This window comes from Mytilus trossulus, chromosome 11 (genome assembly GCF_036588685.1).
Source record: "Mytilus trossulus isolate FHL-02 chromosome 11, PNRI_Mtr1.1.1.hap1, whole genome shotgun sequence".
In the NCBI taxonomy this organism is placed as follows: domain Eukaryota; kingdom Metazoa; phylum Mollusca; class Bivalvia; order Mytilida; family Mytilidae; genus Mytilus; species Mytilus trossulus.
The window spans coordinates 33,273,451-33,301,191 of record NC_086383.1 but is presented as its reverse complement, the minus strand read 5'-3'; the positions used below and the strand labels follow the sequence as shown (position 1 = coordinate 33,301,191).

The following is a 27,741-nucleotide window of genomic DNA, read 5'->3' as shown; positions in this document are numbered from 1 at the left end:
GTCTATTCTTAAAGTAGGGTAGTTTACCTAACCTAGCAATGACTTCAAAGTTCAGCTAACAAACAAGCTAACCAAAGATATTATCTTTGGCTACACACTCAATGGAATCCGCTGTAATGGTATGGCATATCTAATCTTCTGAGCTAAACTCTTCCTGCATGTTTTATGGATTTTAATAAAATGTATGTCGGAAAAGGTAAGGGAGAAATAAAAGGGAGGGAGAAGGGAGAAGGAGGGCGGGAGCAGGGAGAAACCTACCCCCCTGTCCAGCCCCTCAGAGAATTGACAGCAAGCCAATTTGCATATATAAATTGTCTGAATTGCATAAGAGACATTTCGGATTTTTTTTAACAAACAAGCAATTTTTTTGAAAAAAAAGATTTAATTCTAATCAATTGTTCTATATATTTTAATGCAAAACAATAAATACCCATTTTTCAATTCATGACATGGCAATAAACAAAATTATAAATTTTTTAAAAATGGTGAAAAAACTAATGTTACATTTCTTTTTTTTCAGAAAGTAAGTACATGTAGCTAGTACACGTTTGATTAGAGATGTATTTGTACAACTCTCTGTGAGAACCAGGCAGAGTGCGATATATGAAGGTTTAAGATTTTTTTCTATAATTGGCCTAGTAGAAGCAATAAATTAATACTGCTCAAAGTAATACTTTTGAGTGGGAAAATATGAGTGGTTGCCATGGTAACTGACACTCTATTTTTTGGTTGTTAAGCGTGGTAAAATCTTTAAAAATTAGCGAAATCACCACAATTCAGAGCCTGATTATGAATAGAATCATGCATTTTTCATTAATTTTCATATGTAACATTTTCAACTTTTCTGAAATTGGGATATTTGCTGAGTTTCAAATTTTCTCCAGTGTTTTTCAGAAAAGTGCAAATGTGTACAGAATAGTTAGCACTGTAGTTATGAAGTTTAGAAAATTCTAAAATCCCAATTTCATAAAAAGGTTGCAAATATGCATTTTTACAAATTTGATTGACATGTTATCTTCACTAAAATGAAGCTTAAACTAAGTTCTATCAATGCTACGTATGAAATTAAAGAACAATGCATGATGCTATTCATAATCAGGCTCTGAAATATAGTAATTTAGGTGATTTTTGAAAAAAAAATCTACGCTTAACAACCAAAAAATTGTTTGCCCGTTACGATGTCAGCCACTCATTATTTTTTGAGCAGGATTCATTTCTTGCTTCTACTCGGCAAATTATAGATAAAATCTGAAACCCCTCATCACATGTATATGTCACTCTGCCTGGTTATTATAAGGAGCTGTACTTATACTGTAATGCAATACACGGAATAGCTGTTAGATAAAGAAATTGTTTCCCCTTATATTATCACAATCAATATAAGTTCAGTAGCAACACAAAGTGTCAAACTCTAAGAAAGAATACAGAGCCATTATGTGCGTCCTGTTTAAGTTAGTATTCAAAAATACAAGATGTAAAATAAACTGTAGGAAACAAAGTACTATCTATTTTACACAATTTGAACGTTGTTATACCTTAAAATGAAGGTTCAATTTTTTTAAATCGAAAATTATAACATGCAAGCATACACGTTAACATGAAACGAATTTCATGAAATGTACATGGCCGTTCTTTTTCCTGATAAAGTAATTCCGATAAACTGTGTATGGCCATAATGTTATAATCAATCTGCATTTAGTACATTGTATACGGGTAAATACAGAAATACATTCCCCTATAAAGATCGCATGCCTTCGTATTGACTCCTCGGCCGTTGACCACGAGCTAAACGAACTGAAATTTGACATAATATTTGAAGCGTCTCAAATGTCTCTGTCAAGCATACAAAAGACCAAAAACTTTAATGTTTAATGTCATTGGTTGATTATTTTTTTTTCTTTACACGACGTATATGTTCTTGTTTAAGCCGACAATTCAAGCCAATGCAAGTAATTGCTTCATCAAAACATCATATTTAGTTTATTGCATATATAAATTGTCTGAAGTGCATAAGAGACATTTCGGATTTGTTGTGACAAACAAGCATAACTTATTCAAAAGCAGACTAGATGCTGATCAATTGTTCTATATACTTTAATGTCAAAAATTAAATACACATTTTTCAATTCATGACATGGTAAGACACACATTTATAAAATTCCTCGACGATTGTGAAAGAAGTAATGTTTCATTTTTTTTATATTTTTCAGACAGTAAGTAGCCAGTACACGTTTGATTAGAAAAGTATTTGTTATTTAAACTGTAATGCAATACACGGAATAGCTGTTAGATAAAGACATTATTTTCCCCTTTTAATATCACAATCAATATAAATACAGTAACAACGCAAAGTGTCCAACTCTAAGGAAGAATATACAAGCCGTTAAGTGCGTCCTGTTTAAGTTGGTATTTACAAATACAAAATGTCAAATGAACTGTAGGAAACAAAGCAATATCTATTTTACACAAATTGAACGTTGTTATATTTAAAATGAAGGTTCAACTTTTTAAAATCGAAAATTATAACATGCAAGCATACACGTTAATATAAATGGAATTTCATGAAATGGAGATTGCCGTGCATCAACAATGTAAAATAATTTACTTTTCCTGATAAATGAAGTATACAAATTCCGCTAGAGTCTTAATAATTCTTAAATGTTCGTAGTCAAATGTGAAAAATGCATGCAAACGAATATTTTAAACGATACGAATAGTTAAAATTACTGTTGATTTAATGATTTAATTCATAAACCAATTTTCTTATTTATATTTTACTGTTGTTTTCATTTCTAATAATTCTTTTTTTAACCATTTAGAAAATTGTCTACATGTTTGGGAGAAATAAGGAAAAAATCGATTCTTAAGATTGTAATAACATTAGATTTGCTATGTTAACAATGCACATTGTTTATTCTTTCCAAAGACTGTACGACTGAATACATAACTTGAACCTATAATACATTCAGCGAAATACACAAATAGCTTATTGTTGAACCAACATATGATTTTGAAATCTTTAATCGCCTTTTTGTGGAACCCAATCTACAAAATGTTACTAGAGAGATGGGCACGAAGTTACTCTGTGGTCTACACATATGTCATATTGTTTTGTTTCATTAACATATTTTGTTTAATGTTTTGCACACGTCATAACATAACACTGGTTAGAATCTACATATCTTGGTATACATTTAATTTGCAAGAACAAGCTTGTTTTAATGTTCATAATTTCTTTTATTTTTAGCGTCTATGGGTGCTCAAAGTGCGGGGGGTAAGTGCCATTTAAAATACAACGCAAATGTTTTGCATCAAATGAAAACAAAAGATAATATTATTATATGATTTAGATGTAATCGTTCGTTTCACAAAAAAAGTGAACAAAATTTTTAGGTAAAATGTTCCAACGAGGTTCATGGAACGCCCAATAAAACGATATCAAATATAAAGGAGAGTAATTTCAACTTTAAAAGAATTACGTTTTCGTTCATTTCCATTTTAATATTTTCAATGTTAAATATATCATCAAGTCCTGATAACCGTATCACACAACGCCTGTATACAGTTTCATATTTCGTGATTGAATAATAAGTTGTTGTTTTTTTCAACTACTTTTCATAATTTATCATCATTGCAAAGGTATTTGCTGAACGTTTGTAAACAGACAGTGCTGCAATTAACATGCTAAAACAAGCAAAAACCGAATATTGTAGAGTTTTGTAGTATAAATTAAAAATAAAGAATGAAACATTTAAATACTTCCTACATACATTAATTTCATAAATCGTGGATATGTATGTATTACAGACAGATGCGCTATATCAAAGAAGTTTAAAGAAGTCAAGGCAACAATGAAGTTTTTCTGCAAAATATAAACAATATTTGTTTTCATGTTGTAAGAAATAGTGTTGAAACTGATGAGGAAATGATAATTTCAATGACAACAAACTTATCTTTCAGTAAATGTTACTTTTAATTGTATATTAAATATAATAATTATGTTCAAATCATTCAGTTGGTTATCGTTTGACTTTGTCAAACATTATATTGCTGTTATACTTTTCCTTTACGTCTAAACATAACAAAATGAATGTAGTTCTATAGATACACTTCTATTTAAAGTAATTACCAGTATTTAAGTTAACATGTATGTTGATTATTGCTTAAGCTATTGAATTAAAACATCAATTTATTTGTTTTATTTATTTATTTTAAAACAATAGATTACTGAAATCGAATATTGTACGTAAATTAACACATTATTTTTATATTTACTCTGACTTTCTACCAAATATAACATCTTTTCTAACATTCTTTTAAAAAAAAAAATAATTCTGTACTTTTAAAAAAAAATCTTACCATATGCTCGATGAATATAAGAAGACATCAAACTGTAATTTTAGTATAAAAGTAACATAGTAACAAATTACAAGGTACCATATCAAATGTATTGAATTTCATGATTTCTATGGAACGCCGGAACTGTCTTATAGTGTAAATATTTAATGTGTTATGTCGCTTTGCCTTTACGTCCTGTCATTTCTTCTTTATGTTATGTGCAGATGCCTTTATGTCCTGACACGGCATCTCTGTGTTATGTCAAATTAGTAATTTGTTTGGTCAAACAAATGTATGATATGTCATTGCTAAACTTTGTTTTGTAAAATATGCATTACAATATGCTGTAACTACTATATATTCTGTGAATACTTCGGAACTTTATGATCAATCACCTTTACATTCTCTCATATTTTATCTATGTTGTGTCTATTCTTCTTTTACGTAGGTCAGTTTATAATTGCGTCCTGTCTCAAGTGTTATTGTTATGTCAAATGTTCTAAACGTTTTGTCGTGATACACCTTTGTTCTATGTAAATCTCATGATATTATAGTCTTTTGGCGTTATGTTGTGTTTATTCAGATGAATCTCTAGTGAAAAACATAATACATCATGGTATAATTCATATGCGTTTTGCCGTAGAGTAAGGACTCTCTGTGAGCATTCATTTCGTCATGTGCAAATGCCTTTTACATTATGTGCAAACAACTTATACGTTTTGTGCAAACAACTTATACGTTTTGTGCAAACCTCGTTTACGTTATGTGCAAACATTGTTTACCTTATGAGCAAACACCATGTGAGTTATGTGCAAATGCCTATTACAGTATGTCCAAACATCTATTACGTTATGTGCAAACAAGTATTACTTTATGTGCAAACACCTATTACGTTATGTGCAAACACCTTTTACGTTATGTGCAAATACCGCTTACATTATGTGCAAACACCATGTACGTTATGTGCAACTGCCTATAACATTATGTCCAAACATCTATTACGTACGTGCAAACACCTATTACTTTATGTCCAAACACCTATTGCGTTATGTGCAAACACATATTACGTTATGTGCAAATACCGCTTACATTATGTGCAAACACCATGTGAGTTATGTACAAATGCCTATTACATTATGTCCTAACATCTATTACGTTATGTCCAAACACCTATTACGTTATGTGCAAACACCTATTACGTTATGTGCAAATACCGCTTACATTATGTACAAACAACATGTGAGTTATGTGAAAATGCCTATTACATTATGTCGAAATACCTATTACGCTATATGCAAACACCTATTAAGTTATGTGCAAATACCGCTTAAATTATGTGCAAACACCATGTAAGTTATGTGCAAATGCCGCTTACATTATGTCCAAACATCTATTACGTTATGTGCAAACACCTATTACTTTATGTTCAAACACCTATTACGTTATGTGCAAATACAGCTTAAATTATGTGCAAACACCATGTAAGTTATGTGCAAATGCCGCTTACATTATGTCCAAACATCTATTACGTTATTTGCAAACACCTTTTACTTTATGTTCAAACACCTATTACGTTATGTGCAAACACCTATTACGTTCTGGTAAACGCTTTTTTGAAACAGATTTAAATAAAACGCATCAATAATATGCATTTTGAAAATGAAGAAAATTAAAAATTTTACTTTTTTAACAAACTGTGGATTTTCATAATTATATTGAATGGTGTAAAAAGGCTATATACATACTATGTATTTAGTTTTATGGGAAATTATTTTGCTCCACATTAAAAGTGTGCGTTATGCAAACCACATTAAAAGTTATGCGTTATGAAATAATTATATTGAATGGTGTAAAGAGGCTATATACATACTATGTATTTAGTTTTAGGGGAAATTATATTGCTCCACATTAAAAGTGTTCGTTATGGTTGCATAGCGCACACTTCAGGTGACCCGCCCCTCTTATCTGACAATTTTTTTTAAAAACTCACAGGGATGTAACTACTATATATTCTGTGAATACTTCGGAACTTTATGATCAATCACCTTTACATTCTCTCATATTTTATCTATGTTGTGTCTATTCTTCTTTTACCTAGGTCAGTTTATAATTGCGTCCTGTCTCAAGTGTTATTGTTATGTCAAATGTTCTAAACCTGTTGTCGTGATACACCTTTGTTCTATGTAAATCTCATGATATTATAGTCTTTTGGCGTTATGTTGTGTTTATTCAGATGTATCTCTAGTGAAAACCATAATACATCATGGTATAATTCATATGCGTTTTGCCGTAGAGTAAGGACTCTCTGTGAGCATTCATTTCGTCATGTGCAAATGCCTTTTACATTATGTGCAAACAACTTATACGTTTTGTGCAAACCTCGTTTACGTTATGTGCAAACATTGTGTACCTTATGTGCAAACACCATGTGAGTTATGTGCAAATGCCTATTACAGTATGTCCAAACATCTATTACGTTATGTGCAAACAAGTATTACTTTATGTGCAAACACCTATTACGTTATGTGCAAACACCTTTTACGTTATGTGCAAATACCGCTTACATTATGTGCAAACACCATGTAAGTTATGTGCAACTGCCTATTACATTATGTCCAAACATCTATTACGTTATGTGCAAACACCTATTACTTTATGTCCAAACACCTATTGCGTTATGTGCAAACACATATTACGTTATGTGCAAATACCGCTTACATTATGTGCAAACACCATGTGAGTTATGTGCAAATGCCTATTACATTATGTCCTAACATCTATTACGTTATGTGCAAACACCTATTACTTTATGTCCAAACACCTATTACGTTATGTGCAAACACCTATTACGTTATGTGCAAATACCGCTTACATTATGTGCAAACACCATGTGAGTTATGTGCAAATGCCTATTACATTATGTCGAAATACCTATTACGTTATGTGCAAACACCTATTAAGTTATGTGCAAATACCGCTTAAATTATGTGCAAACACCATGTAAGTTATGTGCAAATGCCGCTTACATTATGTCCAAACATCTATTACGTTATGTGCAAACACCTATTACTTTATGTTCAAACACCTATTACGTTATGTGCAAATACCGCTTAAATTATGTGCAAACACCATGTAAGTTATGTGCAAATGCCGCTTACATTATGTCCAAACATCTATTACGTTATGTGCAAACACCTTTTACTTTATGTTCAAACACCTATTATGTTATGTGCAAACACCTATTACGTTCTGGTAAACGCTTTTTTGACACAGATTTAAATAAATCGCATCAATGATATGCATTTTGAAAATGAAGAAAATTGAAAATTTTACTTTTTTAACAAACTGTGGATTTTCATAATTATATTGAATGGTGTAAAAAGGCTATATACATACTATGTATTTAGTTTTATGGGAAATTATTTTGCTCCACATTAAAAGTGTGCGTTATGCAAACCACATTAAAAGTTGTGCGTTATGAAATAATTATATTGAATGGTGTAAAAAGGCTATATACATACTATGTATTTAGTTTTAGGGGAAATTATTTTGTTCAACATTAAAAGTGTGCGTTATGGTTGCATAGCGCACACTTCAGGTGACCCGCCCCTCTTATCTGACAATTTTTTTTAAAAACTCACAGGGATGTTGGAAATATTTGATCCGATTTTCGATCAGACAGGTAGACGGGTGAAACAAAAAGCTGCATTTTCTGTAAAAAAAAACCTGTTTGTTTTTATATTAAAAACTGCCTTATCCTGTAATCCACAAAAATGACGCATACATATATTAATCTTTAAGAAAGGGTTATCAGCCTTGTTTAACCTTCACTGGCCATACTCAAAATTAAATTCCGCAACTTGAAACTCCAAATAGTGACTTTCATTTATCCGTATTTCGTCCGGTAACTTTTCGAATCGTGTCATCAAGAACGAAACAAAAAAATACATAATTTAGTAAATTGTTATTGTTTTCTTCTATTATTTTTTTATAAGTGATGTACATATTGTTTCTTTTGTTGTCTATAAGAATAAATAGAAATTTCGTTGCTAAAATGGTCATCATAACCTAATTTTTCCTTCGAATTTCAGAAAATACTAACTATCTTTTAAAAAAGATGTGGTGTGAACGCCAATTAGACAATTATCCACGAAATACCAAATTACATGGAAATAAATAACAATAGATCCCCTTATGGCCTCGACTTTCGTCCTGTTTCTAAAGCTCGTACAAATAAATTTTACGTTTACCGACAAAGGACATTTATAATCAATACATTATTACACAGTTGTCGATATGGATTTATCTATTTGTTCAATATTTCAACGAATATCGTCGTATAAATTAGAAACATAAACTTTTTTTCCGAACGGAGAGTCTTAAATTCAATGAATATTACGGGATATACGGTATAAACGGTAAGCTTCAATGCGTTTAGTTATAAGCGGGAATGGTTCGATCAATATAGCTAAATACACAATTAAGCCAAATGTTCATAAAATGAATTTGCTGCACATCATCATTCTGACAAATCTTATTTAAAAAAATATAAAGTTTCATACAAATATATTCTATTGGATTTCAATGTTATAATTCTAAAATATGTTTTGACAGTTTCTGTAAAATATTGCCATTTTTGTCGAGCCTTCGACTTAAGTCGAAAAAGCGAGACATAGCGATCCTCGATTCCGTCGTCGTCGGTGTCGTCATCGTCGTCGGCGGCGGCGTCCACAAATATTCACTTTGTGATTAAAGCTTTTGAAATTGTAAAAACTTTCTTAAACTACATAAATGTATACTGGATTTCTTCCAAACTTGGACAGAAGCTTGTTTATGAACATAAGATACGTGTACATGTATCCTGAATTAAAATAAGTAGAAATAAAATTTTTTTTTTTCCCGTATTTTACTTATAAATAAACTTAGATTTTCTGCCAGGAAATAATACATTTACACTGTGAAGCAACACATTCACTCTGTGGTTAATGTTTTTAGAAGTTTAATAACTTTCTTATACTCTTTTGGATTTGTACCAAACTTGGACAGACGCTTGTTTGTGATCAAAAGCTAGTATCTGGAAAGAAATTTTGTTAAGACCTGTGTTTTACTTACGAATGGACTTCCAGTTATCATTACAGTCTGAAGTTCTTCTGTAATTTTCCTGCTACTGGTTATAAATTAAGAGAGTTCACTTGTCATGTTTTGTATTAATGGAATTTCGGAACCCTGTTGGTCATCCGTTTAAAGCACCATGCAACAATTGCCAGGTAACTCCCAGTTTTCAAGAATCTTAAAATGTGCAGTATGTCATTGATACGATTCGAGCTCTCAAAATGAATCAAGATAATATAAGGACAATAAGACTTTTGTAAAAAATATAAAACCCTTGTTATGTGTTGTTACTAGTTGAGAACATCTTTATGTTAAATATATGAATCAAAGCACTAAAGTACTGAACATCGGATAACCGCAAGTTCTTGTGGACAGTCACAAGCACTTGTCCAAGAAAATAAAATCACATCTCTTTACCTGAAAGTGACGTTAAAGTACAGATAGATAGTTTTTTCTGCGCGTGGATGATAAATTCAACCACATCGCAGAAGTCATTAAAATCAGTAAAGTCTGGGTTTTTTGTTATACATTATTTTAATATTTGTAAATTACAGTTACATGTATATATAATTTTCATCCATTTGTATATCATTCTATTGCACTATATTAGTTATAGTGCTGTGCAAGTGCATGGTTGACACTCTTCTGTAATATTTCGATTTTTGTAATACATTGCATTTGAGTGGGCATTCATATTTTGCAGCAAAACATTCAATGTCCCACGAAAGAGGAAGCAAAGACAGATAACTCTGCATGTGATATCGCAAACGTTCTTGAGATATTCTTCCGCATGCGGTAACACACTTTTTCTGTACGTGTGTATAAATATTAAAGATGCGTTTACTTTATTGATGTTTCTCTTTATTTATGTTAAAATATCTTCGTCCTCAGACAATATAATCTGAAAAGACGTATATATTATAGTTATATATTATGTGTTGAACATGTTGAACTTGTCAAAAGTCTATAATAAATAAATGTAATTTGGCGCCTCAAAAACTATATGTTATGATTATGTATGCAAGATATGGCGACCTATGGAATGCCCCGCTTGGTGCAGTTTGAAAAGAACATTACATAAATAAGGCCGTTAGTGCTCTCGTTTGAATTGTTTTGCATATTATTTTCGGGGCCTTTTATTGTTGACTATGCGGTATGGGCTTTGCTCATTGTTAAAGAACTTACGTTGACATAAAGTTGTTAATTTCTGCGTCATTTTGGTCTCTTGTGGAGATTTGTCTCATTGGCAATCAGACCACGTCTTCTTTTTGTTTATATCAACTTATTTGCCGTTCACATTTTCCGTAAAGAAATAAGGTTGCATTTTGTTTTTTACATGTAGCTTTTTTTTTTGCTTCGAATGACAGGGCGGACCTTTTAGTTTCAGTCGACATACACGCTATCTTGAAATAATTACTTTTCACATATAAATTATGTTTGTTTGCTTCATGATGTGGCTGAAATTCAGCAACAACTATTGGCTTACATGAGATAAATATTTACAAACTGTTCTCTTCTGAGGATATTAAGCCATCAAATGCCGGAAAATTAACTGTGTGTATTACATTTCATATCAAATGTGATTAATTCATGGTCGTTTTATTATGCATATATATTACACACTGAAATTGAAAATTGAAATATCAATCATCTATACTTGCATTGCTAATCTGCAATATGTAGACGTTACGAGCGATGTTCGTGTCTATAAGCGTAACATACGTTATCGCTAAAATCGGACGTTTTTCATGGTTTAGACGCTACAAAAATACTTCTAGAATGAGTAAAGTTAATGTACCTGTCTGGTTAGGGGAGGGTTTGGATCCTGCTAACATGTTTAACCCCGCCACACTATGTATGCATGTGCCTGTCCCTAGTCCATGTAGTCAGGAGCTCGTAATTCAGTGGTTGTCGGTTGTTTGTGTGTTACATATTTGTATTTCGTTCATTTTAAATAAAATACAGCTCTTAGTTTTCCAGTTTGAATTGTTTTACATTGTCATCGCGGGGCCTCTTATAGCTGACTATACGGCATTGGCTTTACTCATTGTTGAAGGCCATACGGTGACCTATAATTATTAATGTCTGTGTTATTTTGGTCTCTTGTGGAGAGTTAATTGTCTCATTGGCAATCATACCACATCTTCTGCGGGACCCCAATAACAGCTTTAGTTGTTCTCGACAATTGTCGGTATGGTGGCATTATACTTCAAATGGAATATTTATGCAGTCTTTGAAAGTACCAAACAAATAGTTTTCACAAGAATAACATGACAGGTACGTAACTGTCAAATAAGCACCTTTCAAAGAAGACATTGTCTCACGATCTATACTCCCGAGTTCTGCCCTGTTATACGAAGCAAAAAAAAACTACATGTAAAAATCAAAATGCACCCTTATTTCTTTACGGCAAATGTGAATGGAAAAAAAGTTGAAAAAAAAGGAGACGTAGTATGACTGCCAATGAGACTACTCTCCACAGGAGACCAAAATGACACAGAAATTTACAATTTTTAGTCAACGAACGGCCTTCAACAATGAACAAAGCCTATACCACATCGTCAACAATAAAAGGCCCCGAAAACAATATGTAAATACAGTTACTTAGTGTCGTTCAAATGTTTTCCGCAATATTTAAAAAATCTACCACAGACTGTATTATTTCGTTCCCGCGAAAAAAAAATATTGTCTACTTGAAAAAGCCCCCGGCTGCGTCCTAATGTCCCTTTCACGAAGTTTTGAAATATTATTTTTGAATAAAAATTAGATATCCGTGTTTGAAACAAATGTCGGTTTAGTAACATTCAAAACCAGTTGCGTGACTTACATGTATACTGAACCGATAATATAAAGTGATAGTACATGAAATATCCGGCAAACTTTCTAATCCGTCTACCTCTATGTCGATAAATGAAAGACACATACATAAATATCTCGTTGCGCTGAAGATAAGTTTGCAACCGTACTTTTTGGAATAGTCTTGAATTATATTACAGTGCTAATATTGTATAGATAATAAGTTTTCTTTCAAACATTAAAATTGTGCATTTTGCCACTATGCACGAAACTGATGTCTAGCGAATTTGTCTTAAAGTTCTCTAAAGTAATTCAACATGTTACCCGATCTAGTGTATTTTCTGACAAGTGTAAGTTTTTTCTTAGTTTTTACAGTTATATATTCGTATCGTTTCAAAGAAACATTGGGAGCATCATCCGAAACATTCTTCGTCCGTAAATTTTAAAGAAGACTCTTTAATGCTATAAGATAGAAACGCAAACAAAAATTGTTCGTGCAATTACGCACCCAAGTTTTACTCGTTTAAACTTGCAAGTGTTGCACTTAATTTAAGATTTGCGAAAAACAATAAAACATTCAATCTGTTCCGGGTTGAGGGCAACATTTATCAATATCATAGAATGATAAAAATAATCAGAAAAATCAGTAACATATCGATAAATCAAATCGTAGTTTAAAAAGTATCTCTCTATATATGTAGCACAATAAATGCACCGACAATCGACTAAGTTGTGCGCTTGTTCTGTGTGTTTTTATGGCACTGCATTTTTTGTTTCGTTGACTATTCAAAACCACGCTAGGTTGCCGCGGACATTACCTTGAACAAGAACTATCTTTAAAAAAGATATCCGACCTATTTAAATTTAAGTATATGTTTAAAACTATCATTTCGATAACCTTCAGAAGCACAATGACTTAATGATGCAGGACCTCTTTAATCTAATCTCCATCTGAATGTAACTACAAGAAATTCTATACTAAGTCTGGTTATACTAGTGCAATAATATATAAGAATATTGTGATGTCATCTAAACAATTTATTTGTGTTCAGTACTCTTGGTCCTCGTATCTTTGTGTTTACATTCACCAAAACCCCACGGAAATCTCACATGCGTAGGTGCGTTCTAAAAGTCATGTACGTTCGTACAACAAAGTTGACATTACAAAAAATATAATTATCCCGAATAACCAGCTGTCATGGATGCAAAGAGCTATTGAAGAAACAAATATTTTAATAAAAATATAAATCTTTGTAAGATCTAGTTCAAATATTTATAGTTTTTCACTTGCTTTCCATCACGAGACGTGTTTTCAAACACAACCAAATCATCCACCATGAGATCATTATGTCCAATCACAGAAAGCATTTTCGAGCATGCGTATTCTGTTGCCATAGTTAAGCGTCCTTAAGTTCAAAGATCACAAACAGAAACTACACCGACTACGTCGGAAAAAGAATACAGCGAAGTAATTCAGAGCTTTTTAGAAAGCTAAAACTTAAAGTTTTCAAAGTGTATATCACTGATGCGTTTTGTTTTTATCTGTGTCAAAAAAGCGTTTACCAGAACGTAATAGGTGTTTGCACATAACGTAATAGGTGTTTAGACATAACGTAATAGGTGTGTGCACCTACGTAATAGATGTTTGGACATAAAGTAATAGGTGTTTGTACATAATGTAATAGGCATTTGTACATAACTTTCATGGTGTTTGCAAATAATGTAAGCGGTATTTGTACATAACGTAATAGTATTTGCACATAATGATGAAGTTTTTATACATAACTTAATAGGTATTTGCTGATAACGTAATAGGTGTTTGCACATAAGGTAAACGATGTTTGCACATAGAGTGAACAATGTTTTAACATAAGGTAAACGAGGTTTGCACAAAACGTATTAGTTGTTTGCACATAATGTAAAAACAATTTGCACATGACGTAATGAATGCTCACAGAGAGTATCAGCTGTACGGCAAAACGTATATGAATTATACCATGATGTATTATGTTTTTCACTGGAGATACATATGTATAAACACAACATAACGCCAAAAGACTATAATATCATGAGATTTACAAAGAACAAAGGTGTATCAAAACAAAACGTTTAGAACATTTGACATAACAATAACACTTGAGACAGGACGCAATTATTAACTGACTTACGTAAAAGAAGAATAGATACATCGTAGATAAAATATGAGAGAATGTAAAGGTGGTTGATCATAAAGTTCCGAAGTATTCACAGAATATATAGTAGTTACAGCATAATGTAATGCACATTTTACAGAACAAAGTTTAGCAATGACATATCGTACAATTGTTTGAACAAACAAATTACTAATTTGACATAACACAGAGATGCCGTGTAAGGATATAAAGGCATTTGCACATACCATAAAGAAGAAATAACAGGACGTAACGTCAAAGCGACAGAACACATTAAATATTTACACTATAAGACAGTTCCGGCGTTCCATAATTTCGATAGACTTAATATGCATGATATAGAAGCTTAGAAAAATGACATCTTTTTATAATAATCATTTGTTGGTTGCCTAGCAACCTTTGAAAAATCTGATAACTATACTTTATTTAAACCTTATTTATGAACTTCTGACGTCATCTATTGTTTATTATGCGTATTGTTTATATTGTTTGTAATATGCCATATGTATACATTGTACATGTAATTGATTATACTGATGAGCCGTAAGGCTCAAAGTTAATAAAGAATTTGAATTTGAATATGTATCTTTTTATATGAATCAACATATACTATTGTATAAAACATATATGGAAATCTCAAACAGTAATGTCCCATTTATCTCAATTATTTATACGAGTATTTATCAACATCTTAGCCACCATAATGAATCTAAGAAACAACACTGTATACCTAGCACAGCCTTTAATATTTCTTCAAGGTTTATGCAATCAATATTATGCTAACCAAATCTGGGTTTCTATTGTTAGGTGATTGCATGACAATTGTAAATATCTTACTTTTTGTTAGCCTTTGTTATGCTTAGAAACTACCTAGCAATAGTATTCAATGCATAACAAAGACCTATATATGATTTACGTTGATATTGTACTTTTCTGATGGTATTTTGTCATCTATACAGGATTGATTTTTTGTAGATTTAGCACTATTCGGCTATGGATAGAAGAAGCTGGATGTTCACTAAATGGGAAGAAACTTCAAACCCTCCCCCATACCCCCAAAAGAATAAACTGGTCTAAGAAAACCGTGTTTACCCAACATTTAAAATTATAAAGACCTTCAATGCCCTTTCATCATGTCAGCATCAACATTATGTTTAGCTATTGTCCAACAGCAGTTAAGTAAAAAAAAAAAGAATTCATAACTTGAACTGACATCCAGTTTTATTCGACAAATAGGATATACAATTGCACAATGTTCTGTGAATTTTCATGAAACCAATGAGAATCATTCTTCGTAAAAAGTTCCACTGCATGCATAATACTTCACCTTAGTCATATCATTAAGATAAAATTAAGAATTAAAATGGGGAATGTGTCAAAGAGACAGCAATCTGAGCAAAGAGTATAAACTGCCAAATATGTATAGCTTACTAAGTTAAGTATATATTAGATAGAAACGTGTAAAAAACATCTTAAGATATAGTCTAATATGGACAACAAAATGAACGCTATAGGTAAAAAACTGTGAAAAATATTGATAAAAGACAAAACTTAAAGTCTGAATCGAAAACGTCGGATGTCCATATGAAAAGTGAAAGTAATTGGACAAACCTATCACAGTGCATAATCATATATCAACCACAGTCCATATAGTATATAAAATGTGTTATCTCCAAAGTGACCAAAGTTTGGTTTATTAAAGACACATGATATCACACGTCAATCAGTTCTAAGGAACAAAAACTTTCACCAGATTTGCTGACAAGGTGCACCAAACTATTTTTTATTTCAATATAATTGTAGTTCATTATTTAGATTTCTATACTGTTTTATGAAGAGTACGTTCAGTAAGAGGGACAGAACTGAAACTTAGATATGATTAAAAGTGACAAGGATCGAACTTCTGCCATGTGACGTTGAAGTGTACAAACATATTCTTATTCTTTATAAGTGAGCAGATAATTAACAGTAAAGTATGTACAGATGGGTGCGGTCCTAACCTTGACAAAAGTTAACTTAGAGTTAACTTGTTGACTGCTTCCTAAGTTAACTTGAGAATTTTTCAGCAGTCAAGCAAGTTAACTTCGTCGTTGGTGGACCAGACCTACGGTCTGGTTTTTTAGGACTGCTACAGACCTATCGACAAGTCTGCTCCAGACCAGACCTGTGGACAAGTCTGCTTTTGACCAGTCCTGAGGACAGGTCTGCCTCAAACCAGACCTGTGGACAGGTCTGCTCCTGACCAGACCTGAGGACAGGTCTGCTTTTGACCAGACCTGTTGATAAGTCTGCTATTGACCAGACCTGGGGACAGGTCTGCTTATGACAGTTTATCGTTATAAGAGTTTTCATATCAGACTTAAACTTTAATTAAAATACGTAAACACCATTCGCATTGTTTTTCCACAAATATCATCTATTACTTACTCGCTAGACTTTACTAGATATTATACAAATTCTCTTTTTTTTTTTATTTAAGTACAGTTCTTCCTAAGGACCATGCAAATTAAAAAAAATATGATACAAGATGTTCTTTAATTTTATTATATGTATACATTTTTTTAAAGAAGAAATATAAAAAATAAGATATTAAAAGTTGCACTGCAATAAAATGCACATCACCTACTTTTTTATATGAGATTTCTTCATGGTATTTCAGCCATTTTCCCATAGGATTGTACAGTGAAACTTGAACTTAAATATTGCAGTTGATGGACAACCATATAATTCATATTTTAGTTTAATACATATAAATAACTTTAATAACTTTTTATTGCCTATTAATTTAGATTCATGTACAATGTACATGTCAATGCTATTCACAATTCAAATTTGCTTTTCAGGAATATGCAGAAAATGTATAGATGTTTTCAAGGAGGGTGTACCAGACATTACTGTATACCAGACAGGTTTAGACAGTATCACAGATAGTAATGATAGTGAGGTAAACAAAAAACCAACCTCAAAGTCTTTTTGTGCCCAGATTTATTGTATCATCATTCATGTAACCTGAGTATAAAAATTATAAAAAAAAAAGACACAATTTTTTATTTCCTTCATGTCCTTTAACTTTAGTAAGCATGTTTAAATTATAAATATGAGCTACGGCCTAAATTGACCCTAAATTATTTAAGTCTTTCTTGTCTTAAGACCCTTTTATACTTATATGGTATACTATTTGTATTTTTTTTCCGTTGAAAGAACATTCAATACACATTTAAGAATTAAAGTTTACAAAGTTAGAATTGCTGAAAAATAATACATCTTCATGTGAAAGTTCATGTACTCTTTCATTGGAAAACCTTCATTTTTTGGCACTCACTCATATGAATTTGACCTTTGAATAATTGTGATCAGTCTGATAAATCAAATAAGTATTATATTGCTTTGAATACATGATATGTAATATATTTAGGCATTTAAAAAGTATTTTTTTGCAATATTTTTATTTCTTAAGCCTTTTTAATTGCAAATAACTCGGACCATGTAAATGTATATTTATGTGATATTGTATTAACATTTCGTACAATACAATATTTTTTAAAACTCATTTCAATTTGGTCCTTAATGAAAATTTTAACCTGAATACATGTAAGTCTATACGTCCTTGTTACTGTAATTATTTATTATATTCTAGATACATTTATGCCATTTTCTTTTCAAGGCAAATTTAAAACAATTGAAATTTGTTACAATTATTCTATGCTTGATGTATATTTATAGAAAGAAGAGGCAGCTGAAGAACATAGTTTTAACTTGACCAGTGACAATTCCGACAATTTTTACAATTTGAGATAGAGAACAAATGTATCATACCACAATGAGTTTGATGTGAGTGAAACTTTTTTTCAAGAAAATTATAAATTTGGTTAATAGATAATATGAACTCTGAATGATCTAAACAAAGTGTCAATTAGCATGAATAGTAATTACGTCCATCTGTAACATAAACAGGTCACATTGACCTACAGGTATATTGCCCACATAAATGATTTTGGTTAAAGTCTCCATATCTCAGCAACTACAACATGTACAAGTCATAGGGGAATAATCTTGGGACTGTGGTAGGATTGCAAATGAAACTACTCTCTACAAAAGACCAAAGTGACACAGAAATTAACATCTATAGGTAACCGTACTGCCTTTAACACCGTTCTGCCTTTAAAAATGAGCAAAACCCATACCACGTAGTCAGCTATAAAAGGCCACGAAAAGACAATGTAAAACAGTTCAAACGAGAAAACTAGCATGTACATGTAGGTTAAGGTTAATCACAGTCAAGGCGTTAGCCATTGTTTTTTTTATTCATATTTAGTAAGCATACATGTATCAAAATTAAAAAATAATTATGACCTAGATTTACTGAGATTATGAATACTTCTATATGAAAGAATTACTGAATGTTCACCATTAAATAAGTTCGGATACTTATTGTTTTTGCTCAGTTTTTTTTTTCTTCTTCTTCCTCCTCCACTTTAAAAATGAAATTGTCCCCAGCAGTTCTCTAAAACCACTTGTCAGATTTTTTAGTATTTCATTAAATGTTAGACTAGTATGTCTAGGGGAGCCATCAATCTTTCGTTTGTGCATTGGGGTTTATAAAGAGGTATTGGGGGAGGGGGCATAAAAAGGGAGGGGTTTACTATAGAACCCTATGGGATTTTTTTTTTTATTTTCAAATGACTATAACACGAAAACTGTAAGTGATAGACACACCTAGTCTCCAGAAATGATCAAAGGAAAGGTCCCCCACCCCCTTCAATGTAAGATAAACTATTATCTTGTAAACGGTCCAGATCCCAACACCTAAACTATATATATTCGTGTATGGGACAATAAAACAATTTAAATGAAATAAAAGGGAAGTACCTTGGGGGGTGGGGGGTGGGCTCTTGTTTGAAAAAATTGTTAACAGTTGAGATCCCCACCCCTAAACCATGTATATTCCTGTATGGGACAATAAAACAATTTAAATAAAATAGAAGGGAAGAACCTGAGGGTCACCCCAAGCCCCTCTTGTTTGTAAAAAATGTAAACAGTCGAGATCCCCACCCCTAAACCATATATATTTGTATATGGGACAATAAAACAATTTAAATGAAATAAAAGGGAAATACCTGGGGGTCATCCCTCCCCCTCTTTTTTGTAAAAAATTGTAAATGGTCGAGATTTCCATCCCTAAACCATATATATTCGTGTATGGGACAATAGAGCAATTTACATGAAATAAAAGTGAAGTACCTGGGGGTCACCCCACCCCCTCTAGTTTGAAAAATTGTAAACGGTTGAGATCCCCACCCCTAAACCATATATATTCGTGTATGGGATAATAAAACAAATTAAATGAAATAAAAGGGAAGTACCTGGGGAGTCACCCCCACCCTCATGTTTGATAAATTGTAAATGGTCAAGATCCCTACCCATAAACCATATTTATTTTTGAATGGGACAAGAAAACAAATCAAATGAAATATAGGTGAAGTCCATGGGGTTCACCCACCCCCTCAAGTTTGATAAATTGAAAATGGTCAAGATTCCTACCCCTAAACCATATTTATTCTTGTATAAGACAATAAAGCAAATCAAAGGATAATGAATTGCGAATTATGGGAGCTTTGTTTGGGAGACTTCATAACAGCATCCTGTTACAATTACTTCTTGTTTTTTTTCCTTTCAACAGGCAAACTTTTTTGATTTCATTAAAAAATGAAGAACAAAAAAAAAATTGAGTGTACCCAAGCAACCAACTATCAGACTTCCAACTTCCAACTGGAGTGACAATATCCAGACACCGCTTAGTGAAATTAATCAAGCTCTGAGTACTATTGGAAGAGGATCTATTAGTCCACTCAAATTTCAGCTGTCAAAACCTTTAGATGATGTTAAGGAGAGTACACTCCGATATATCAAGAGGAAAGCAACAGAATATATTGATATGTTTTTAGATTCAATTGCACCAGGTCAATCTTCAGATTTAAAGAAATTGATTTTCTCAGAGGGTATTAAGAATTTGAATGGACCAGAGAAAGACTCAGAACTTACAAAACTCATACTCACCTTGTTCAATGATACAAATAATAACACAGTAAAATATCAACTATTATCAATGATTGCTGAAAAATATACCAAAAGTGAACTTCAAAATATGATACCTGGATTAACAGTATATAAGATTGACCAGGCTAGGCAATATGCTTCTTTACATGGACCTGGTAGTACTATGAACGAAAAAGCAGAAAAGTTCTATCGTTCAAGAATGGAACCAGAAAAGCTGGAACATGCCTTAAGTTTTTTCTTTGACCCACAGTTCATTCAACTGTCATCATTTGGAACACGACAAATTAAATTAGAAAATGGTGATAGAATAATGATTCCAGAAGTGGTACGATCAACATGCAGCTCAAATTTGGTAAACATGTACATTTCTTACTGTAAAGAGAATGAATTTGTTCCATTGAGTTCTTCTACACTCTACAAAATTCTTTCTTCCTGTTCAGCAGCCACAAAAACAAACCTTCGAGGTTTAGATAATACTGCTGCAGATGGTTCTTCAGCTTGTGATGATCTAACAGAGCTAGTAAAGAATATTGCCAGTAAATCTGTTTTGACTAAAGACGAAACTGACAAAATTTTGCTGCAAATCAAATGCTCTGAACTTTACATGAAAACAGATTATAAATTGCATATAAAACAAAATGATGAGTGTGCTGACCACTGTATTAACTTGGCTCTTAGTGACCTTAGTGATGCACTCTTACAAAATCCATGCCAACACATACACAATATCAAGTGTGACAGATGTGAGCTGTTTCCTGATCTTATTAAATTACTAAAAGAGAAGTTTTCTAACACAAACGGTAGGTACCAATTAAAAAAAAATCCATGAGGAAGTTACTGTAAAATGTTTTTTTTTTTTTAAGCAATATCCTCAATCACACAGTGAACACTAAATGATCAAGGTGCAAATTGTAGTGGGTTTAACCAGTTGAATATTGGAAAGCATGCTTCACATGTATCATGTGTATTCATGTTATTTCGAAAGACTGAAAACAAAATACTGTAACATCATAGCCGAAAAGAAAATGATACAACGCACAAAAACAATTTAACCGATCAAGTATTGATATTTTTTTACAAGCTTAATGGGCCATTCCAGTATAAATGTTATTATACCCCACGCAACGGGTTGCATAGTTGTGCATATCGACGGGAAATTGCGATTCAATTTTTGTTCTAGGAGTTATGCCCGTTTGAACTTATTTACTTTAATGTACTACTGCAACAGTTTGTCATCACAACTCCTCTCAAACCACACAACATAATTTCACGAAACCTTTTCAGATAATAAGGACATACTATGTAGTTGTGCATATCGATGGGAAATTGCGATTCAATTTTTTTCTAGGAGTTATGCCTCTTTGAACTTCATGAACTTATTTGCTTTAATGTACTACTGCAACAGTTTGTCATCTCAACTCCTCTGAAACCACAACATAATTTTATGAAACTTTGTAGATAATAAGGACATACTATGCAGATGTGCATATTGACAGGAAATTATGATGCAATTTTATTTTCTTACACATATTTTATGAGGGGGGATAGGAGGGGTCCTGATTCCGAAATCCCGGGTTTAAAAAGACGAAATCTCAAGGTCCTGAATTTAAATAAAGTAAATCCCGACGTCCCTAAATTTTAAAAACAAGAATTCTCGGATCCTGAAAGGGTCAATCCCGAAATCCCGAGCTTTAAAACAAACGATCCCGGAGTCCCGATAAAGGTCTTATCCCCCCTCTTTTATTTCTCCAATGACAATGTGGGGACGTGGGGTATGTGAGCGTGCTCACTGAGGTTCTTTGATTGGTCCAAAATTGAAAAAAAAATAGCCAGTTCTTTTTTTGACTTGTAATTAAAACAATTCATTGTAAAGATATTTTTTTTAAGTGCAAAAATTTACATACTTGATATAGATATTATGCTACATGTTGGGACATCTTTTCATCGATATCTGTTATCAATATTAATTTTTCTGACTTTATATTTCTGCATAAAAGACTTGCTTACAATTTTTTTTGTCATACTGCTGTTCACAACTTTATGAAATTTATGTTCTTTTCCAGTGTATGATCAAGAACAGAAATGTGATCTGCTGAAATAAATTGAAATAGCAGAAAGTAAAGTAACTGATTGGAAAAGCCATGTTTTAAGAACAATTAACCAAGATGAAGGTACATAATATGAAGATATCAATGCAAAATTCACTTTTAATGAATTGAAAGGGGCATAATTATGAAAAGTTGTAACAAGATCAAATCAGTCATTATAAACTGAATGTTCATGAATACACTGTATATTCCATATTTTTATATATATGTTTAAAAGAACCAAAGAAAGACTTGGAACTTACAAAACTCATAGTTACATTTTTACTTTGTTTGATTTAGTTGTTTTCTTGTTATATATAAAATTATTTGGAGGGGGTTTAAAAACAGGCAGAAATGATACTTGAATGTTTAAGAATTCTTGTTTTATTAGCTCAGATTTTATAATTGAATGACTAACAATGTTCATTCCTTGGACACTAGAATTTGTTTATAATGTAAGTTGTAAAAATGTGTTGAACAGACCAATAGAATATTTTTTAGAGATGTGATTTTTAATATAGAACACTCACATGACTCATTTCAGTTTTAATTATTACTTGCAGGCAGAATGAATCTCCTGGAAAATTTGGATCCAAACCAAATGTTAGTAGTGATGGATTGGGCCATGAAATTCCTTCCATCACTACACAGAGAAAAGCAATCCGACTTCTATGGACACATGGGACAGAAGGGATTAAGCTGGCACATTTCAGTGTGCATTTTCATGGACACCAATGGGAAACTAAAGGTAGTTTATCCTTGATGGAATTTATTATTATAACGGTATGGAATGTAAACTAAAGCAAAGGAAGTTAATGTGCTGACAACAGTTTTCAATTTGGCAACATTCATGCCCCGAATTGTGTATCAAGGGGCTCTTTAAGTTTTCATGTTGTCCATCAACAATTTATTTTTTTGTAAATTTAGTCCAAAGTTCATATCCCATCAACTTTACATGGGATATGTACAGATGCATCAGAAATAATAGGTCAGTCTCCACATCATGCAACATTGATCAATGTGACCTACATTTGCCACTTAATTGACTTATATTAACATTTATGTTTGTATCTCAGTGACTTTACATGGTAGGATCTCATAACCTTGTGTATGGATGCATCATGGATTGTAGGTCAGCATCAAGGTAACATAAGTTCACTTTGCCTTTCTCATTTTAATAGTATTCTACTGACCTATAGGTTAATTTAAAGTTGTTTCTTTTTCAGCATGAGACTTTTGCCAACTTGTTCAATTTAGTGAAACAAGACTGGTTTGCTGTGGCATCAATTTTAGAAAATGTTTTGGTGAATGTCAGGGTCAGAATGCCAATTATCACTGAAGTATTTTTAAGATCAGATAACGATGGATGTTACCACACCGGACTCCTATGGCAGGCTATTTATGGGATCAGTGAATGGACAGGTTTGTGCAGTTAATCATTTATGAATACATAGTATGACCATGGAACCAGTCTACTGTAGTTTTGGGGCCAACATCAAATATGCTTGATTGATAATTTCATTTAAACGGTTTTATATGAACTACAGGCATTACATTTAATGTAAGTTGGATATACATTTTATCATCTAGTTCAAAATTCATGATTTATTAACAGTGAAATTATCCTGCATCTACATGTAGACCTTGGGCTACCCAGATTTTTTTTATAGACTTCTTGTATTCCATTCTTCACATTCATTTGTGTAAAGAGGGTGTTTTTTAAGCGTGGGATTTTGGGATTGACCCTTTCGAGATCCAAAAATTATATTTTTCGACCGTCTGGATTTCATGTTTTTGAGCCCCGGATTTCGGGATCAGGGTTTTTTATACCGTAATTTCGGAATCAGGACCCCTCCTACCCGTCTCTGTTAACTAAGCAGTTATCCAATAATTGAGCTGCTCTTGTTAAGTTTTGCATTTATGTTCTGAAATTCTTTAGGAACTAATTATATTGCATTAACAAAACTTCATCAATGGATAAGCCTTCAATAGTACTAAGCATTCATACAATTTCTAGTTCAAAGTATACATAATTGCTACAGCACAGACAAACAAGTTGATAGCAATTTCAGTGATAAACAAAATAATCAACCCAAACAATTCCTTGTACCACACTCCTTAAACTAAATTATAGTTCAATATATTTGATCTTGTCATTATTTTCAGATATTTTCATCCGAAGATATGATTATAGTGAGGCACATTCTGGGAAATCGTATTGTGACAGCAAAATCGCGCACATGCGACGAAAGATGAGGATGTATGTTGCATCAGGTGGAAACATACAAAATCCTGTAGATATGAGAGATGCGATTCAAAGTGGAAAAGGAGTAGTAGGGTGCAGAGTAGCAGTTGCTGAAATAAATACAGAAAAACAGCAGATTTTTAGCCATAAATGGAAAGGGGTCCAAAATATAACGAACTTGGAGTTCATGGCAGAGAAAGTTATAATTTGGAAAGCCTATGGTATTGGCAATGGAAATTCTATTCCTATGTCAGAGGTATTATATCTTTCATTACATTATTGTCTTACCATTATAAGCAGTTATATAGAAGTCATCAAGCCCCTTTATATTGATTTTGATAAACACAACTTTAATTACACCTGTGAAGGATAAAATTTGTTTTAATATAATAACCCTAGAAACATATGTCTATTTGAAATTTTTGAGGTCTGAAATAAATTTCTTGTTAACCCTGATAAATTTTCCTTACCAAAAACAAGTTTATTGCATAATCTTGTTTTGAATTTTTTTTTTCATTATGAAAATTAAAGACTTTCAAATTGTTTGATTTATATATCCTATCATAAACAGATATAATTGTCGTTCTATTAAAATATGTATATATCGGAATAGGTAACAGCACACATTTGTTTAAATGATTGGGGTGCAAACCACTAAATGCTGGTCAAATTGGAGTACATTAGATGGAATTTGCTATAGGGGAGCAGGGACATCTTGATTGCATTAACACATTCTGTCTTTATTTGTATTTTTCTGATTATGAGCTTATTATGTATATCATAAACTAATACATAAAAAATGAATTTAATTTTTAAGTTATATATACTGGTTGTTGGTAATTCAAAAACTTGTGCTGTGTCAGATTTACCAGGGTGTATTAGTATTTCAAACTATGATATAGTGCCTATTCTTATTCATGGTTCAGTCTAACAGCTGTGCTCCACAGAGCATTACATTTTGTTTTTCTTAAAGAATCTCACTGGAATATTAAGAAAAACATTGTGACATATATATGTCAGCTTCATTATGATGTTACTAACAAAAAGAATTCAGTTTTGAAGGTCTTGGCAGAAATTCTCTAATGTATCACAACTTTTCCTATATACTCAAGAAATGTTGTACCTTACCTTTTTAACTCCCAATATTTTATTTATTTTGCATTATTGCTATTTATACTAAATTATGCGGAAATCTAACAAAAAATTGCATTGGAATGTCTCTTCCTTTTCAGGTTAAAAAAATGTTTTGTGATCAAGAAGAAACAGCTTTGATAATAACACATGATTTTAATGATATAATACAAACAGGCAGTGTTACCTTACCAAAGAAAAGAGCCAACCCAGTCGAATCAGAAGACAACGTAGAATTAGATCAGGAAGCCACAAGAACTGAGGATTTAGAAAATTTATCTAACTCAAGTTCTTCAGTTTTTAATTGCTCTGAAATCGGCTGCACCAAACAATACCAATCCTTCTCCAAACTACAAAATCATATAGAGTTTGGTCGTCATATTTACAAATTGGAAAGAAAATCAACGTATGATGACATCAAATTAAAATGGGCAGATGTTTGTAAAGATGTTGATATCAGACTGAGAAATTTTCCAAGAATCATTAAATGAGATAAATGAACACCAAGTAGATTGTGGATGGGCTCTTAGAAAAGGAAAAAAAGTTATTAGGCACTCAAAAGCTGTGAAAGATTATCTTTTACATCTTTTCACCATTGAACAACCTACAGGGAAAAAATTTAGTCCATCTGAAGCAGCCTTGTTGATTAGAAATAGTCGGGATGAGGAAGGAAGAAAAATGTTTCAACCAGAAGAATACCTCCTTACATCACAGGTGGCCTCATACTTTTCTAGACAGGCTTTATTATCCAGGCAGAATCAGCTTTCAAGAAAAGAACAGGACGATTTGAATGATGAAGACTTGGCTGCTGTTTTGTCATTCATTGAGGAAAATGAAGTTCGCCAAAACATTTTTCAAACACATTGACACATTTCTTATTTTAATGAAAATTTATATAAGTTGTATGGACTTTTGTTTTCAGTTAATGGGGGAGGGGGTCATACTGAACAAAAGCATGAAAAGGGTTTAAAAGTCATTCATTATCCCTTTTGAATGAAGTTTTGGAGAAGATTTTATTGTTGTCTTTTGTTCATCCCAATTATGCATGGTTCTCAATAAAGATAAAAAAAAATAAAAAATAAATCCCCTCTGAAACTATGTAACAGAATTTCATGAAACTTTGACAGTTTTAAGAACACAATAAAGATATGTGCATATAATAGGGTAATTTCAAACCCCTGAATTTTGTTCGGGGTTTTGAGCTTTTTGGAAATTCCATATATCTTCCACTGAAACAACTTGTCAGCTCAAATCCTGAAACTCTGCTCAACTCCTGAAACAACTCAGGAGAATTTCATGAAACTTAGTAGTTAGTTAGGACACAGCTGTGCATATTATCTGAAAATTTTAATCCCATGAAATTCTTTGAAGATATATAGCTCTTTAAAAGTAAAAAAAGATATTCCACATACAGTTTGACAGAGCAACTTCTTTGAACCATAGAACAGGTTTGGCAAAATTTTATGATTTGTTACAAAAATTATGTATATTATATTAGCTTTCTGTGACTTATTGCAAAAGTAGTTTTTGTTGTCAAAATGAAACAATTGAATAATGGAAAAGTTTCATTTCTACACAAAAAAGCATTCTGAAGACAACTTTTTCCCCAGTAAAGCTAGTAATTACAATGTAAAGAAATAGATATAAATTCATGAATTTGGCACCATTTAAGGAATTGTCTTATAAAAAAATAAAAATGATTTACTTCAACACAAATATATATAAGTATATTATTAGTGTGCTCATTTCCAAGTAAAGACATAACAATTTGGCGGGAAATTAGATTTATCTGGATTTTCATTGC

At 32.1% G+C, this 27,741-nt stretch overlaps 2 protein-coding genes across 2 annotated transcripts in view; both read left to right on the top strand.

Annotated features, from left to right (window-relative positions):
- LOC134689975 (E3 ubiquitin-protein ligase TRIM71-like) overlaps nt 1-27,741 on the top strand; it is a 345,277-nt gene that overhangs the window by 7,894 nt on the left and 309,642 nt on the right. The window lies entirely within an intron of this gene.
- Nucleotides 23,241-26,428, top strand: LOC134691485 (uncharacterized). Its single transcript, XM_063552028.1, has 4 exons — nt 23,241-23,309; nt 23,788-23,983; nt 24,728-25,062; nt 26,039-26,428. Exons 1-4 carry the CDS (start codon nt 23,241-23,243, stop codon nt 26,426-26,428), a joined length of 990 nt encoding a protein of 329 aa, XP_063408098.1.

Coding starts and splice junctions, on each gene's coding strand:
- LOC134691485 (XM_063552028.1), top strand. CDS start 23,241: ATGGGACAGAAGGGATTAAGCTGGCACATTTCAGTGTGCATTTTCATG. Junction 23,310..23,787: donor ACACCAATGGGAAACTAAAG/GTAGTTTATCCT, acceptor TTTCTTTTTCAG/CATGAGACTTTTGCCAACTT. Junction 25,063..26,038: donor ATTCTATTCCTATGTCAGAG/GTATTATATCTT, acceptor CTTCCTTTTCAG/GTTAAAAAAATGTTTTGTGA.